Genomic DNA, 18,214 nt, shown 5'->3' with positions numbered 1-18,214 from the left:
TTCGTTTTAATTCGTGTTAAGTAAGTCTCATTTTTATTAAAGTAAATGGACCTCTACACTGGATTTGGTTTTTGGTTTTAGAGATTTATAGTTATTTAATGGAAGCCTAACATGAAAGTAGAAAAGGGTACCCGTGGTTAAGGTAGATGAAATGTTCTCACTCCCAGAATTCGATTGTTTTCATATTTTCACGATCTATGTGATTAAAAAATAAAACAAATTTTAGTCCGCCACCCTATCCTTTCCTACCGCCAGAAACGTATATTTTGTTTTTATCTTTTTTTTTTTCGGTGTGGTTGCACTTAATTTAAAAAGTATAAAAAAATACCTGAATAGTTTCGGCTTTTTAAAAATTTTGCTTATTTCTTCAGATTGAGTGTACATAACCTAAAAACGCATTTTTTTTAGAAAAAACTTACAAATTTTTTTTATTGTGTATTTTATCAAAAATATATGTCTGATTTTCACACCATGCCGTACGGTGCGCCACCTACAAAACTCAAAAAACTGGTTTTTAGAGGTTTTTGGGGATTACAATAGATCAAATCAAGGTTTTTTATACGTTACACATAATTTTAAGTAACTCAGTCCTTTAGAACATTCAAAAATTGGGTGAAATATCTCTAAACCCCCAAAACCATGTTTTATCACGTTGTTAATGGTTTTTGCGAGTTTTTTAAGATTATCCTTAAGATCAACAAAACCTGAATCAATGTGTCTTCAATTCATATCTAAAAAAATATACGAAAAATAATAATCCCAGGCCTCAAAGAAGCAAATACAACCATCGTTTAAGCGAAAAGCCATTTTTAAGAGTTTTCCGGAGGCTTTCACTGGATTTACCCAACTATTTTACCTTGCTACATTATTAAATGTAGCAAGGTAAAATAGTTGGGTAAATATTATTTAGAGAAGCTATACATTTCTTGAAACATGTGGAAACTCCGATTTTCAAGTGTTTTGGGTATTTTTCTGGATTTGTACATCTTTTATCACCTAAAGAAAATTAACGAGCGCGTTTCAAAGCATGGGACTACAAAACATTAGCAACTTTTTCAGAACAATAGGACGTGTATAAATACTAGCATGATATATGGACTCAAACTCAACGCAAGAAAAACAAAGTTTATGGTTATTAGTAAACAGGCAGCCGTAAATAATAATAACTATAACGTAACAATCGGTAATGACTCAATTGAACGAGTAAGTAATCTTGTATATCTGGGTACTCATATTAATGAAAGCTGGAACCCTAGTACAGAAATAAAAAGTAGAATTGCCAAAGCAAGAACAAGTCTTATGAAATTTAAGAAAATCCTGTGCAGTCATGATCTAAATTTGGAACTTCGCATAAGAATGGTCCAATGTTATATATTCCCAGTACTACTTTACGGGGTCGAAGCATGGACACTGACAGAATCGCTTTTAAAAAACCTAGAAGCATTTGAAATGTGGGTCTACCGCCGTATCCTGAAGATCAGTTGGGTAGAAAGAGTCACAAACGAAAGGGTTTTGCAACGTTTGAATAAAAGTTGCGAAGTAGTGAACACGGTTAAAAGGCGCAAATTGGAATACTTTGGTCATATAATGCGTCACCCAGAAAAATATGACATACTTCACCTTGTCATGCAAGGTAAAATAATGGGAAAAAGAAGTGTGGGCCGCCGTACAACTTCTTGGCTTAAAAACCTACGCCAATGGTTTGGGAAAACTAGCACTGAACTATTTCGTGCGGCTGTAAATAAGACAATGATTGTTAATATGCTGGGCAACATGAGATCCAACGATCGACAAGCGGTCTCGGCACCTTAAGAAGAAGAAATACTAGCATCAAAATCTGTCATTTTCGAAATAAATAATAAATAAATTAAGTATTTCACGATCTACTTGAAAATATTCTTTATATTTTTGGAGATTTAGGTTGTATCGATCGCAAAAAATATGATTAATCCCGTAACTAATCGCAAAAACCCTTAAAACACTGGAAAACTTGTTTTTGGCTGGTTTAAAGATGTTTCTTCCAATTTTTCAATGCTTAAGCATTGCCAATCTGCAGTTAATTCAAATTATATGTTTTGGCCTCATTAAATTTATTTCATTCGAAGTACCTGGCCTATTTTCTTGCCCAGATATTGTACTAAATTTTTTGTTTTCTCTTTAATTACCTTTCGTTAGTACTAACTAGTCGTGGTTGTCAGTAAGTAAGAACAAATTGAATTGTTAAGTCGTTTCCTGTAGTTATCAAGTGTCGCCAAAAAACGAAGGTTTCAGTTATAGTAAAAAATAAATTAACCCTTTCTCCCTCCTTCCTTCACCTTACTAATAACTGAAGACTTCTCGACCTACCAGTTAAAATAAGGTAAGAATTTTTTTGTTATTATTTCCATACAGTCCGCTTTAAATTCGATTGCGTAATAGACCAGCATAGCCCAATCGCCACCCCATAAGTTTGGCCTTCTAGCCGGATCGTCTTGAATCAATTTCGTTGTTGCTTTGCCGGTTCAAGATCTGATCTATCGTATTTTTCGCATTGGATAAATTTATTTAAAATTATAATTGTAATCGGTATAGTATATTTGTCGTGTTAAAATCTAATTAAATCGTAGTGTACCCTTTTTTTGTCGTGTATCGAAAAACCTTGTTCTTCGGTCGACTATAGTTGGAACATTGAATTCGTGTTTTTGCTTCTGAACCCATCGCTTAGTGAAATCGATTTTGATTAAGTAAATATATTTGATTTGGATATTTTGCAAACCTAAAAATAATTTGTTTGGATTTAGTTTAATAAAATTTTAGTAATTGTTGAAAAAATATATACACCTAACTACTATTCTTGACATATTTTGGGTTTTGTTCCATTTTATTTCTTCATCATTGATAATTTTTTGAAAGAATTTCAATATTTATTATTAAACATGCCTAAAAGTCAAAACGAACTAAAATTGGAGCGATTATGCTCTAAACGTGAAACTATCTTTCGTAGGGCTCAATTATGTTACGATGCCGGGTCGGCCTTAGAAAAAGATCCAGAAAATGCCTCAAAAATGCGTAACTTTGCAGTTAGATATAGTACTTTCGAAAAAACTCTATCAGAATATGAGGAAATTGTTCAAGATATCGTTATATTAAAACAAGAGATGGAGCCAGATGCTGGCGTTGCATACCATACGCATTTAGATGCATTTTATGATCTCTACTCCAATATTGAATATTTAGCTTCATTATTAATAAATAAACCTGCTGTTTTGAGTAATAATCCCAATAGTACTAATAATTCTACTATTAAAATGCCCAAATTTGAATTAGTTAAGTTTGATGGTGAAGATATATCTCTGTGGCCTGTTTTCTATGAAAATTTCAAACAATTTGTTCATAACAAAATAGAATATCCCAAGTCCGATAAGCTACAGTATTTGTTGAGTTGTATTTCCGGGAAAGCCTTGAAAAGCTGTAGCTCAATAGAACCCATTCCTAATAATTATGACATTATTTGGAATATGCTTGTTGAAAGATATAATGATAAAAAATATTTGTTTAATCTCTATATGGATCGAATTGTTAATTTTCGCGGTTTGCAATCTAATAATCCATCATATTTGGAAATATTTTTGGAAAAGTTTGATACTAATGTTTCTGCACTAAAACGATTAAATCTCGATAATTTAGATGATCATATTTTAACTTATTTAGCTATGTTAAAATTACCACAAGATACCATAGATTCATTTGATTTAATAAGAAATAATAATGATTTACCCGCTTATGATGATTTATTGAAATTTTTACGCCAACGTAGTAAATCTCTTATTAAAAATGATAGATCAAGGAATTCCAAAAATAATTTTTCGTTTCAAAAACCGAACAAATCGTTTCATTTGCAAGAACAGAATACGTATTCCTCCATAGATTGTGTTGTTTGTAAAAAAGGCCCACATTTAATTAAAGACTGTAAGCACTTTTTAGGGCTACCATTTGAATCCAGATTTAAATTAGTGAAGTAAAATAATTTATGTTTAAATTGTTTTTCTTCAAAGCATCGAGTATCCAATTGTCCGTCAAAATTTTCTTGTGTTGTGTGCAAAGCTAGGCACCATTCCAAGTTGCATAAGCCAAATACTACTCGGCCTAATGAGAATGTTCCATTTCCCTCCACTAGTACTGAGCCTACCTCTGGTTCTTCTGATAATCCTTCTAGTTTACATGTCCGCCATTCTAAAAATATCCCAAATGAATCAGAATCGAGTTCTGTTAGTCTGTTTGGGACAATAATGGTTAAAGTTGTTGATAAATGGGGTAGTGCTCACAAGGTTAGATTTTTGTTAGATAGTGGTTCTTCTGCTAATTTTCTTACTTTTGATTGTTCCCGAAAATTAGGCCTAAGTTATTCGAAATTAAATTTGACAGTTTCTGGTATAGGAGGATCAACCACCCCGATAGTAGGTAAAACCAACATTGTTATCTTTTCCCATTTTGATAAAAAAATACAATATCCTATAGAAGTGTTGCTTATAGACACAATCTCTAATAAGTTGCCAGATCAACCAGTTGACAAAGACTGTATTAACAGTATAGAACACTTGAAATTAGCTGACCCGAATTTCTTTTTTCCTGGCAAGATAGATGGTATTTTAGGCTTATCTGTCTTTTCAAATATCATTGGTTGTAATAGAGTGTCATGCGAAGATTCTCTATCAGCTATTGAGACTAGTTTAGGTTATGTAGTCATGGGCTCAGCTGCACCAAATTTTGAAAAAATCCACACATATTTGTCTTTCGTCTGTAACCCTTTGTTGAATTTAGATTCCTTGGTCGAAAGAATGTATGAATTAGAGGATTTGCCCACTGTTACTAATAGTTCATCAGAAGATGAAATTTGTGAAAATTTATTTTTAGAAAATGTATGTAGAGATGCAGATGGTAGATACACAGTTTCATTGCCGTTCCAAAATGATCCTAATGTACTGGGTGATTCTTTTGTTCTTGCTAAAAATAGATTGTTGTCCTTAGAAAATCGCCTAGCACCAAACCCAGAACTTAGAAAACTTTACTGTGATATCTTTCAAGACTATTTAGACCAAAAGCACATGAGTTTAGTTCCCATTCAAACCATTGATTCGTTGTCGTATTATATTCCCCATCATTGTGTTTTTAAATCAGATAGCCCTTCCACTCCTTGTAGAATAGTCTTTGATGCCTCTATGAAAACTAGTAAAGGACCGTCATTAAATGAAATTCTTTATAAAGGTCCAAAATTACAAAATAATCCTACCACAATATTGTTGAATTTTCGTCTTTTTCCAATCGCAATTGTCGCTGATTTGAAACAAATGTATAGGCAGGTTAAAGTGGTTGAATCTCATTGTTCGTTTCAAAGAGTTTTGTGGAGATTTGATACCAATGATCCTATTTCTATTTTCCAATTAAATACTTTAACTTTTGGAGTAAAAGCCTCACCATATCTTAGTCTCAGGGTAATAAAACAATTATGTAATGACGAATCTAAAAGTTTTCCTGATGCTATCATCCCAATTTTAAGAGATATGTATGTAGACGATTTTATTAGCAGTTTTCCAAATGTTTCTGAAGCTATAGTTACACACACTCAGTTAGTGAATTTGTTTCAAAAAGGTGGTTTTAAATTAACCAAATGGATGTCGAACTCGAACGATCTACTATCGACAATTCCCGAGCCCCTTCAATTGGTCAAAACCAAACAATTTGATAAGTCAGTCTCCAAAGTGTTAGGATTGCAATGGGAAGAAAAATGTGACAATTTTAGTTTTGGGTTAGAAATACCCTCATCGACCCGTTGTACAAAAAGAAACATGCTCTCACTTGTTGCTCGTATGTTTGATCCCTTGGGATTCCTATCTCCTATAACCCTCTTGCTTAAAATTTGGATAAAGAAACTTTGGTCTCTAAAGGTAGATTGGGATAGTACCGTACCAAAAGAAATCGAAATAGCATGGGAAAAGTTTCAAAATGAATTTCATGTCCTATACAAAATACAAATTCCACGCCATATAGCAGTTACACCTAATTCGTCGTTGTCTTTTGTAGGATTTTCAGACGCAAGTGCTGCTGGATACGCAGCCATTGTTTATTCCAGGGTTGTTAATTGTACAGGTCAAGTTAAAGTTACTTTACTGTACTCTCAATCTCTCAATCTAAAGTATCTCCAATGTCTAAAATAACTCTTCCTCGATTAGAGCTTTGTGGAGCGCTTCTTCTCTCAAAGCTTCTTTCACATGCTATTGAAACTTATTCTCCTAGACATAATATTGATAAAATTTTTGCCTTAAGTGATTCCATGATTGTATTAAATTGGATAAAGTCCTCAGAGAAAAATCTCAAAATATTTGTTCAAAATAGAGTTGTTACAATTCATAAGATGGTTCCGTCAGAGTATTGGTTTTTTGTTCCTGGAAAGGAAAATGTTGTTGATTGCGCCTCTCGAGGTTTGTTTCCTTCTTCGTTAGTCAACCATTCCACATGGTTTACTGGTCCAAATTGGTTACTGTTGGAGCCAGAATATTGGCCTATTCAGTCTGTCAACGGACAGGAAATTATGATTTGTGATTCTGAATATAGATCACAAACCTTCTTTGGTAATGTCACTCGTGTAATTTCTCCGCTGTATACTCTTATTGAATATTTTTCCAGTTGGTCGAAACTTTTAAATTCCACAGTATACGTATTGAGATTTCTTAGAAAATTGTCTTTAAATAAACGGATATCTCTATTTGATTTAAAAATTGCAGAAATTGAATTAATTCGAGCTGTCCAGCAAAAGCATTTTTCTGAAGAATATAAAGCCCTTTCTCAAAATCTCGTTGTAAAATCTTCCATACGTCGTTTGAATCCATTTATTGAAAATGGAATAATTAGAGTAGGTGGACGTTTGTCCAACTCCCAATGTAGTTTTGAACAAAAACATCCGATTTTGTTGCCCAAAGCCGATCCTTTAACCATTTTGTTAATAGATTATTTCCATAAATTGCATTTACATGCTGGAGCGTATTTGTTGCAAAATCTTCTGAGAACAAATTATTGGATACTATCTAGTCGTCAGGCCATCAGAAATAGAATTTGGAGATGTAATCGTTGTTTTCGTCTTAATCCTAAACCTACCTATCCTATGATGGCTGACTTACCCGCCGTAAGAGTCAATCAGGCAAAAGCCTTTTTACACACTGGTGTAGATTATACTGGTGCGTTTTCCATTACTATAGGAAAATATCGTGGCGTAAAAACTCAAAAGGCTTACGTATGTTTGTTTGTTTGTCTAAGTACGAAAGCCATACATCTTGAATTAGCCTCCTCGCTCTCTACAGATTGTTTCTTAGCCACTTTCAAAAGATTTTTATCTCGTCGTGGAAATTGTAAGGTTTTATATTCAAATAATGGCACAAATTTTGTGGGTGCCAAGAGAGTCCTCGATGAAATATATCAATTAACTACTTCAAAAACTTATAAAGATGCATTCCAACAGGAACTTAATAATACCAAAATTTCTTGGAAAATGAACGTACCTTATGGCAGTCACTTCGGTGGTATTTGGGAAAGCAATATAAAAAGTGTAAAACTTCATTTAAATAGAGTTGTGGGGAATCAAATCCTTACTTACGAAGAATTTTTAACTGTTCTGACACAAATCGAGTGTCTTTTGAATTCGCGTCCTCTTTGTGTTCAAAGTAACGACCCTGAAAATCCAGTCGCGCTGACTCCATCGCATTTTTTATGTACAGAACCTTTAGTGTCATTACCCTCGATGGATATTGATCTTGATAAAAATATGAGTACTTTGAAAAGATATAAATTATTAGATTGCATTGTTCAACATTATTGGAAAAGATGGCATTCAGAATATTTGTCTTCTATGCAGTCTCGTTTAAAATGGAACACTAACTCGAACCCTCCCAAAGAGGGAATGGTAGTTATAATAAAAAATGAAACTATCCCACCTTTACAGTGGCCTCTGGCAGTCATAGAGACTTTGTATCCTGGAAAAGATGGGATTGTTCGAATCGTAAAAGTGCGAACCAAGCACGGTAGTTACATGCGCCCAGTCGTTAAACTGTGTCCTCTACCCAGTCAATAAACTGGAGAGGATTTTTTTATTTTATTTGATAGTTAAAATTTTAGTTTAGGGTGATGGGTTCATGTGCAGACTTAGCATATTAAAATTAAATTAGTTTTCGTTGATTTTTCGTTTATTTTAAAAATAAACTCGGGGGGGCAGGATGTTTTGGCCTCATTAAATTTATTTCATTCGAAGTACCTGGCCTATTTTCTTGCCCAGATATTGTACTAAATTTTTTGTTTTCTCTTTAATTACCTTTCGTTAGTACTAACTAGTCGTGGTTGTCAGTAAGTAAGAACAAATTGAATTGTTAAGTCGTTTCCTGTAGTTATCAAGTGTCGCCAAAAAACGAAGGTTTCAGTTATAGTAAAAAATAAATTAACCCTTTCTCCCTCCTTCCTTCACCTTACTAATAACTGAAGACTTCTCGACCTACCAGTTAAAATAAGGTAAGAATTTTTTTGTTATTATTTCCATACAGTCCGCTTTAAATTCGATTGCGTAATAGACCAGCATAGCCCAATCGCCACCCCATTATATTACCTATAAAAAACCTTGCTTTGATATTTTTTGAACTCTATAAAACGGGGAAAATCCCCAAAAACCACTAAAAAAACAATTTTCCTGATTTTGAAGGTGCATCTTACGATAGAATCTAGGAAAATCAGAAATATTTTTTTTGTTGAAATACACAAAATAAAAACACTCTTTTTTCGAAAAAGAATGCATTTTTAAGATATGTACACTCAATCTATGGATCTTTAAAAAATAGACAAGTTCTAAAAAAGCCTCAAGTATTTGTGAGAGTTTTTTGAAATTTTTAAATTTATTATAATAAATAAATACGAAAATAATGTGATGTTTTTGGGTTTAAGGGGAGGGGGAGGAGGGTAGCAGATTAAAATTATAAGGAGTCACATAGAACGTAAAAAAACTAACAAAAAGTCTGGGAGTAAGGGCATTTTGACTATCTCAACGAAGAGTAGGTACTTACCTTTTATACCACAATTAATATCTAATTTAACTTTTGTTATTTTCTAAACTATCTATTTATTTAAAAACCAAAGAATTATATACATCTTACTGATACCCGTCACTGTCATCCACTTCGAAACTAATTACACAAACTTGTTCTGTGTGCGACTTCAGTTTGATGCAATTTGCTTCATTTAGTGGTTAGTAGGTTGTTAGTCGATCATATTGCCCGTAAAATCGAATCTCGTAATATACTAATAATATGTTAATGCTTATTTAATAGCATCTAATAGGAAGGCTTTAACAGAGGAAAATAGGTTGGAAGTGTTGTAACTGCCTATTAGCTTTAATAACCACAGACACTGTTTGATATTCAATTTCCATTTTATTATCACTGCTAAATCGACTGGAATAAACGCAAAAACTTAATTGAAAGATACTATCTAAAAAGAGAAAAAATATAATGAGAATTAATATTTTAATTTCTGAAAAAAAAGCTAGTAGGTATATTGAAATCAAGCAGTAGAGGATTACGTCGAGCAATAAAATCTAAAAAAAAATTAGGTAGATCATATTTTTCTAATAAGAACGTACTTATTTCCCCCATTTCCTCATTTTCCGTACCGTTAAAACCCGATCGGTGTTTACAGTGTTTACGGTACAACACATTGTTGAAGAATGAAGCAATATAGTCATACTGTCTATCAACAATGCTTCTCGGCAACTATATTTTTCATAGCTGTGATTACGATAAAATTCTCCTTCTTTCTTCCTTATAAATTACGATTTAAAGAGGAAAGTCCCTTAAGAATGCTTTCTATAATTTTATGGACAAGATTGTGGCTGGTTATGAAAACATAAATCTTATTCTTCCTCAGCTTTCTCCCTTTAGATGTTCTTCTTCGCCCAAACCTGTTCACCCAATCCTTTTTGGAGACTGTATTCATCCCGGTCTTTTCCCTAATCAAGTCGTTCCTGATCATGCCCCTTCTAGTCGTTCCCAACATCCACCGTAACAGTTTCATTTCAGCTACCTCCACTTTTATTTCCTAAATCTTCTTGATAAGCCACACTTCGCCCCCCGTACACTAACGCAGGTTTCACCAGAGTCTTGTATATCTTTCCTTTCAGCCCTACCCGATTTTTCCCTCACAGAGTACCACGCTCACTTGCTAACAGTTAAGTCAACCAGCCTGTATCCTGTGGTCAATTTTTGTAATCTAGTGTCCCTTTTTACGTTTCCATTTTTATCAAGTCCTAAAAAGCTATATTTCCAATCGACATTTCCTAGTCAAGCAGGATAATGAATACACAAGCCTAAGACCAATAAAAGCCGGAGTACCACAAGGAAGTGTCTTGGGACCGATATTGTACTTGCTCTACACTGCTGACCTACCCACAAGTAACAGAACAACGTGTGCAACTTTTGCTGATGACACTGCTGTACTAGCCTCTCACCATGATCCAAATACAGCATCCAGAATCCCTCAGAAAAACCTTAATAATATACAAAGGCTTAATGGCTTAAAAAATGGAAGATAAAGGCGAATGAGAGTAAATCCATCCATGTAACCTTCACCATGAAAAGACAAACATGTCCATCTGTAACACTAAATGAAACGCAACTCCCACAAACCGATACTGTCAAGTACCTAGGAATCCATCTTGATAGGAGATTAACTTGGCAAAAGCACATTTTTACAAAAAGAAAACAACTAGGAATAAAATTCCGAGAAATGTACTTGATCATCGGTCGTAAATCTCAACTATCTCTTGAAAACAAACTGCTGATATATAAATCTATATTAAATCCAGTGTGGACCTATGGTATCCAACTTTGGGGGACAGCCAGTCAAACTAACCTAGAAATACTGCAGAGATTCCAGAACAAAGTCCTTAGAACAATGCTGAATGCCCCTTGGTACGTGCCAAACTATGTGATAGAGCAAGACCTCAATGTGCCATCCATAAAAACAGTAATAACAGAATATTACAAAAAATATTCCAAGAGACTAGAATCTTATCCAAACGAGTTAGCCAGCAACCTCACTGATGACCACAATGATGTACGGCGCCTGAAGAGATTCAAAGTAGTGGACCTAGCAAGAAGATTCGAATAATCTGTGATAACTAAACTTTTTAACTTGTTTTAATTAGTTTATATAAAGAGGGTGATCACTGGATCTCCCTCTACAGGTCAAATTTTCAATTTTTGTCAAAGAATTTACTTATTGTTCTTAGTTAAGGACAGATTGTAAATATTACAACATTAAAATAAAAAAAAATTTAAATTCTTGTACTTATCCTAGTTTCTCTTTAAGCAATTCGATGTGCCAAATTAATCCTGTTCCTCCCAACCACGTATATTCTGTATTCGACCTGTAAACCTTTAGTGCTTCTACTTCAATAGCCCCTCTAACTTCTCCTTCAACATTCCTTTGCGCTCCTCTACTAAAACGATATCATTAGCAAAGAACATTGACCAAGGAGCCCTATGCGCTACCTTCTCTGTCAGTACATTCATAGCAAGATTAAACAGATTGGACTCAATGAAGAGCATTGATGCAAATTAACTGTCACTGGAAAACTTTCTTTTAATCAGAAACATGGCCTTACTGCACACGAACACATTTCTCTCCTACACATCACTGTGTCATACGCCTTCTTAAGATCTATAAATACCAAATGTAGCTCTTTTCTTCTGTACGTTTTTTCTATCAACTGTCTCAAAGCACACAAGGTATTCGTTGTCCTCATTCCTGGGATAAATCCAAACTGTTCGTCTCTTACCGATGTCTCTCTCGTTAACCTTCGCTCTACAATTATCTCCCAAATTCTCATTGTATGCGACATCAACTTTCTCCCTATATAGTTTTTACAGTCCTGAAGGTCTCTATACAATGATACCAGCACACTCTCTCTCCTTTACATTGGGCATCCATTCTTCCTCATATATTCTTCACATCAGTTGCCACAAAAGATCAGCTCGTTTCTCTCCTAGAACTTTTCAAACCTTCACAGGTGTTCCATCACTTCCTTTCACTTTTCATTCTATTTAACGCATCGACAACCTTATATTATCTCCCCATCCCTGGTATTAGGTACATAACAGTCTCAGTTGGGATCCCGTTTTCTCTGTCCGCCGCACTCTAAATCTGCCGCACGTATACTTTGCGTGTCCTTTAAGGACTTGTCTCTTGCTTCAGCTACTGTATAAACGTTTCATCCCCTCGGGTGTCTCCAACTCTTCATACAGCTGTATAGACGATCTTTCCATAGCAACAGCCACAGCGAGATTTGCTTCCCTTTTTACTACCTTGTACAAATCCTTCTCTTCCTCTCTTTTAGACCTATGATATCCCGGTCTAGCCTCTTTCTTCTCCCTAAGCTTCTGCTTCACTTCATCATTCCACCACTAAGTCTCTTTGTCCAAATTTATAATAATATTTTAACAAGCTTATAATGATATACGTTGAATGACTACGTTGTAAATTAGTTAACTTTGAGTGAATGCTTTTAATGCTGCTTTTTATATTCCTATTTGATTTTATTCTATTCTAAATATAGTTTTATCTAAGTATTACATGATTATTTTTTATGCTAATATATTTTCTTTCGTTACAGCACGTCCAATCTCAAATGAGACAGGAATGTAAGTGTCACGGAATGTCAGGTTCATGCACAGTCAAAACCTGCTGGATGCGCCTTCCTCCGTTCAGAGTCATCGGTGATCTTCTTAAAGATAGGTTCGACGGTGCGTCCCACATCACCACCTCCAACGGTGGCAACGGCCGAAACAACAACAAAGGCCACAGCAACAGGCTGCCCAAACATCCGAAGATGAACGCCATCATGTCGAACAGCATCCACTCCAAAAGAGAAAACAGAAGAAGGCTGCACAAATACAACTTCCAGTTGAAACCGTTTAACCCAGAACACAAACCTCCAGGTACAAAAGATCTGGTGTACTACGAAATGTCTCCTGGTTTCTGCGAGAAGAATCCCAAGTTAGGAATCCAGGGGACTCATGGGAGACTTTGTAATGACACCTCCATGGGCGTGGAAGGGTGTGATATCATGTGTTGCGGCAGAGGATACCGCACTCAAGAAATAGTAGTTGTAGAAAGATGTAACTGTACTTTTCACTGGTGTTGTGAGGTTAAGTGCGATATTTGCCGAACGCGGAAGACAATTCATACTTGTGTCTAATGAACATTGTTTCAAATTTGAAAGTTATTGCCAAATTTTTACTACTGGAAGTAGGTAAAACAAATAATGATGTATAGCGTGTTCCTGCTACAATAGAATATAATTTTGCAAGGAAAATATCTGCTCATATGCAAGATATCTTTTTTCCAATCACACTTCTAACTAAAGATGTGTATAATTTATTTAACCCTATTCTTTAAGGCAAGGTATCTCTGTAGGAATCTATGGAGGAGTATCATCGAGCCACAAGCTCTTATACCTTGCCTTATTGGTTCCTTATTGGTCCCTTGCTGGGCAATATAATTATTTTTGTAAAACCTTACACTCTGATAATCTTTCTTGTTTTATACAGGTGGCCACATATTTTTTGTATTAAGCCATTTTTACTCACCTTTCTAAATTAAAAATATATTAATGCTTATCTTCAAGTATAGAATTATTTTGTTCTGAATACGTTATACGTAATATATAGCGTTAAGAAATTCTTGCAAAGATATTAAACTTATCCAAAAAAATTCCAGTTTTTTAAGCATAAATATAAATATCTAGTAGATACTAGAAGGATTGTGATCTGTGTAGTCGTAGTCTATTAAAATAGATCAATTTTTCTATCTCTTTATATTGTAAGAAACTGTCGAAACGAAGAACACACTATACATCAGTTTTTATCTTGAAACTTGTACATATTATCATAATATTTATATAATATCAATTAATTATGTTGTACATATGTTTTTAACTTAATATACAGGGTGTTCCCGAAAATAGTGCGTTCCTTAAAGGTATAGGTAGAAGGCACTATGTAGATCAAAAAAGTCTTATAACATTTTTTTCTAAATTCAACCTTTTGGCCAAAAAACCAAAATACATTTTGGTATGCAAATTGAAATCTGACAACTATGTATACAAAAATATAAAGATATACAATCATAATTCAAAAATAGTTGCAGCATGGGCCTTTAGTATTTACATTAAACCCTATCTTCCTCCACAACAAACAAACAAATTCTTGTTTTGTTTGATTTTCAAATATGGGGTGGTATAATTATTTTGCAGGTGTCTATCTGTCTCACCTACATTTCTAGTGTCAATAACCTAAGTCACAAAGAGTTCTTGTACAGTGATGCCAGATTATTTAATTTTATGAAAATAAAAGTTCCCTTATATGAAGAACAATGTAATTTTTTTCTTGGAAACGGTTAACTTTAGAAAAAAATGTTATCGGACTTTTTTGTTCTACATTTAGTGCAGTCACTGAAGGTGGATATGAGTTATTACCTCCGATTTCGTTGAACCTCCATAGATTTGCATGGAAATTGGTGAGTGGTTAGAGGATATCTCAAGGAACAAAGGTGACATGGTGCCAACTTGCGCTTTTACCCTGGGAGTGGATGCCACCCCTTCTCGGGGTTGAAAATTATTTTATTGAAAATAACCCCATAATTCGATAGAGGGACAAATTCTAAGCAAAATTTGTTATATAAAATTATTAAAATAAATCAAAACTTTTTAAGTTATTGAAGATCAAAGATTTTAATTTTTCTTGATAAAAATGCATGTTTTTAAAATATTTTTCATCAATAACTCAAAAACTATAAGTTTTTGCAAAAAGTTATTATTGCCAAAATTGAAGCTAATAAAAAACGAAATAAACCCTTTACTAGAAAAACATATTACTGTTAACTAAAAGTGAGGTATAGGTAATTTAATATATATTTTTTTCGGTGAGTAAAAAAATCTAAGTATTCAAGCTGAAATAACGGGAAAATGATGCCTTGTGTAACATAAACTTATTAAACATTTGTCAAAAAACTTAAAAATAACATGTTGATAGCATTAAAATTTATGCACCAAAATTTTTCAAAATTTATCTTTTAAAAATTTTTCCAAAAAATGTTATTGTTTTTTTAATAACTCCGTTTTTTTACGATATCAGGTTTATCTAAAAAACGTTTGAAAGTTAATTCCAAGGACTATTTAACTACGTTGAATTTAATCTTTTAGACCTCTTACTTTTTTAAAAATAGAAGGTTAAATGGACCCGGCGGTTGCATGGTTTTCACAGCAAAATTTAAGATTTAAACGTTTCTATCTCGGTTATTTTTTACCCTATGGAAATAGTAAAACAGGTAAAATATTTGACATAGAAAAACTAAAATTAGGGTAAATATCATTTTTTACGTATAATAAGTATTTTTGGAGTTATTATCAAAAGAATATGAAAATTACAACAATTTTAAAAATTATGATTTTTTAAAATTATATCTTTTTTTTAAAATATGCATTCTAAACCGGTCAAATTTATTAAAATCATTACTTATCCTAATATATCTACAGAAGTTGTTATAAGGATTACTATAAATTTTAATTTTTGTGGAAATGGCGTATGTTTTATTTTTCACTTTTCCAAAAAAATTCGAAAGGGTTCTTTTCTTTTCATCATAACTTGCTTAATTTTAACGCTATTAACTTGTTCTGAAGCTCATTTGATAGATATTCTGAAGTGCGTTGACAAATGATTAGCAGGTGTATTTTATACATTGCATCGTTTTCCCGTTATTTAAGCTTGAATATTTAGATTTGAGTACTCGTCGAAGAAAATACACATTCAATTGCCAATAACTCACTTTGAACTAACATTAGTTTAGTTCTTTAAGTGAGGAATGTATTCAGTTTTTTATTGTCATCAATTTCAGTAATAATAACTATTTTGTAAAAACTTATAGTTTTTGAGTTATACGTGAAAAACCGATTTAAAACATGCATTTTTTTACAAAAAAATAAAATCTTTGGTGTTTAATAACTCAAAAAGTGTTGATTTATATTAATAACTTTATATAATAAATTTTGCTTACAATTTATCCCTCTATAGATTTATGGTATTATTTTTAATAAAATAATTTTCACCCCCGAGAAGGGGTGGCATCCACCCCCAGGGTAAAAGTGCAAGTTGGCATCATGTCACTATTGTTCCTTGAGGTATCCTCTAATTACTCACCAATTTTCATGAAAATCGATAGAGGTTCAACGAAATCGGAGGTGAAAACCTTCAGTGACTCCACTAATTGTGTATTATATCCATACCTTAAAGGAACGCACTATTTTCGGGGACATTCTATATATACAGGGAGTTCCAATATTTCCTTAATTAGGTGCCAATTGTGGACCCTATGTTATAGTTGTACCAGGTATCTAAGACACTCATTTATATTCAGCTCAGCAGGGTGTTATTGTTCTAAGTGTGAAATTACATAAACAAGAAATCATTTCATAAAACAGTTCGATCCCTTGTTTATGAGATTCGACACCTCGAACAATCATACTCCGCTGGGCCGATCTTAGGTAGCTGGCACGGGTATACAACTTGTTTATAACATTGTCTTATTTATTTATAAAAGGTGGACGTAGTCGTACTAATATTAATTTGTGCCAATCCGGTAGTGAACAATAATTTTTATCAGTATTATTATGTAAAATAGAAAGACTGATGCTTAGCGTTTAGACGAATGTATATAGTGACTAAAAGTTTCTAGAATTTTTTGTGTAATCTTAAATGTTTCCTTACAGCCTAAATTATTGTTATTTTCAATATTTTTTGTCGATATCTATTAAATCTTTAATTTAATATCTCTTTTCCTTATTTTGCTAGCAGTTCAAGGGTATACTAAAAATGACTAATAGTATGATCTATGACTATGACTAATAGTATCTAGATTTATTTTTGAAATTACAATTAGTGAACATTCTGTATTTATTTATACATCTATCCATCTTGATCTTTGACTATTAAGTGTATGATGACAACCATTTTAAAATACATGGAAGATAATATTTTGTTTAATGTATCAAATTATAATCTGTCCTTTGATACACTGGGTGTCACAAAAAAGTGTTGACAAAAAGAAAGAAAACAGTTTGGCAGCTGGCAGTTTAAGGTTAGTAAAGATGGTGCTTCATGATGGCCACAGTTTGGCGGCTTCTTTTAAAAACTTTCAGCTCTTGGTTCTTTAAAATAATATTTTTCACTAGTCTGGTATTGTGGTGGAAGTGTATGTAATGTAAAATAATGAGCACTAGACATACATAATATACCTATTTCCAGAATCGTCTTTTGTGAAACATTTTCTACTTCTCGTCTATGTAAAGGCTTCTTTCCCGGTTATAATTTTCCTAGTTGTATAAACGGTAGTACTTTTGAGTATTCTAACTTCACTGTTTATGAGACCTGATGTATCTACAAGCTAAGGTGTAGGACAAGGTACATAGGCACTAAAAGTACTTCAAACCTATTTTTCGAATGTTTAAATTATAACATTACTATAACTAAGTATTTTCTATGGGAAGTAAGCCACAATTTTACTAAAAAATGAATTTATTAACGTTTCGAAGCCCAAATCGGGTTTCGTTGTCAAAATACAAAATACTATTGTATATATTTGTATTTTGAATAGTATTTTGTATTTTGACAACGAAACCCGATTTGGGCTTCGAAACGTTAATAAATTCATTTTTTAGTAAAATTGTGGCTTATTTCCAATAGAAAATACTTAATTATAAAAATGCCGCAAGGAAATAGCTTCAGAACAACATTAACATTATTATAATATGGCAACTTTTGTTCCAAACATTAGTTTTATTCACTTTCTATTCTGGATAAAACCTTCCTTCCTTGCTGACATCTGTCATTATTTAGTGATTTCTCTTTCGATCTTTGTATATTCTGGAGTTACTATGGTTATGTATTGTTATTTTGCTAATTTTCCTATTCGGCCAGTATGTTAATATCTGTTCGTATTTGGTTAGTTTAGGGCCAAAAACTTTTATTACCTACACCATTCGTAACCGATTTTTTTTATAAAAATAACAGTTAAAACACAAACAAATAATATTTCCAAAAGCTTTCCGAAATATGAAAATGAAATATGTAATAACTTTTGAATGCTTGTA

The 18,214-nt window shown here is 33.1% G+C and overlaps 1 protein-coding gene across 1 annotated transcript in view; it reads left to right on the top strand.

Moving 5' to 3' along the window:
- LOC114337054 (protein Wnt-1) overlaps nucleotides 1–17,633 on the top strand; it is a 184,273-nt gene extending 166,640 nt beyond the window's left edge. The window contains exon 4 of the mRNA XM_050643427.1: nucleotides 12,683–17,633. Within this exon, the coding sequence (XP_050499384.1) occupies nucleotides 12,683–13,267 (585 nt within the window). The 3' untranslated portion in view covers nucleotides 13,268–17,633. The remainder of the gene's footprint in view (nucleotides 1–12,682) is intronic.
- Nucleotides 17,634–18,214: the final 581 nt, after the last annotated feature.

Source organism: Diabrotica virgifera, chromosome 2 (genome assembly GCF_917563875.1).
Source record: "Diabrotica virgifera virgifera chromosome 2, PGI_DIABVI_V3a".
Taxonomy (NCBI): domain Eukaryota; kingdom Metazoa; phylum Arthropoda; class Insecta; order Coleoptera; family Chrysomelidae; genus Diabrotica; species Diabrotica virgifera.
The sequence above is the reverse complement of the archived record's forward strand: the minus strand, read 5'-3'. Positions and strand labels throughout refer to the sequence as shown.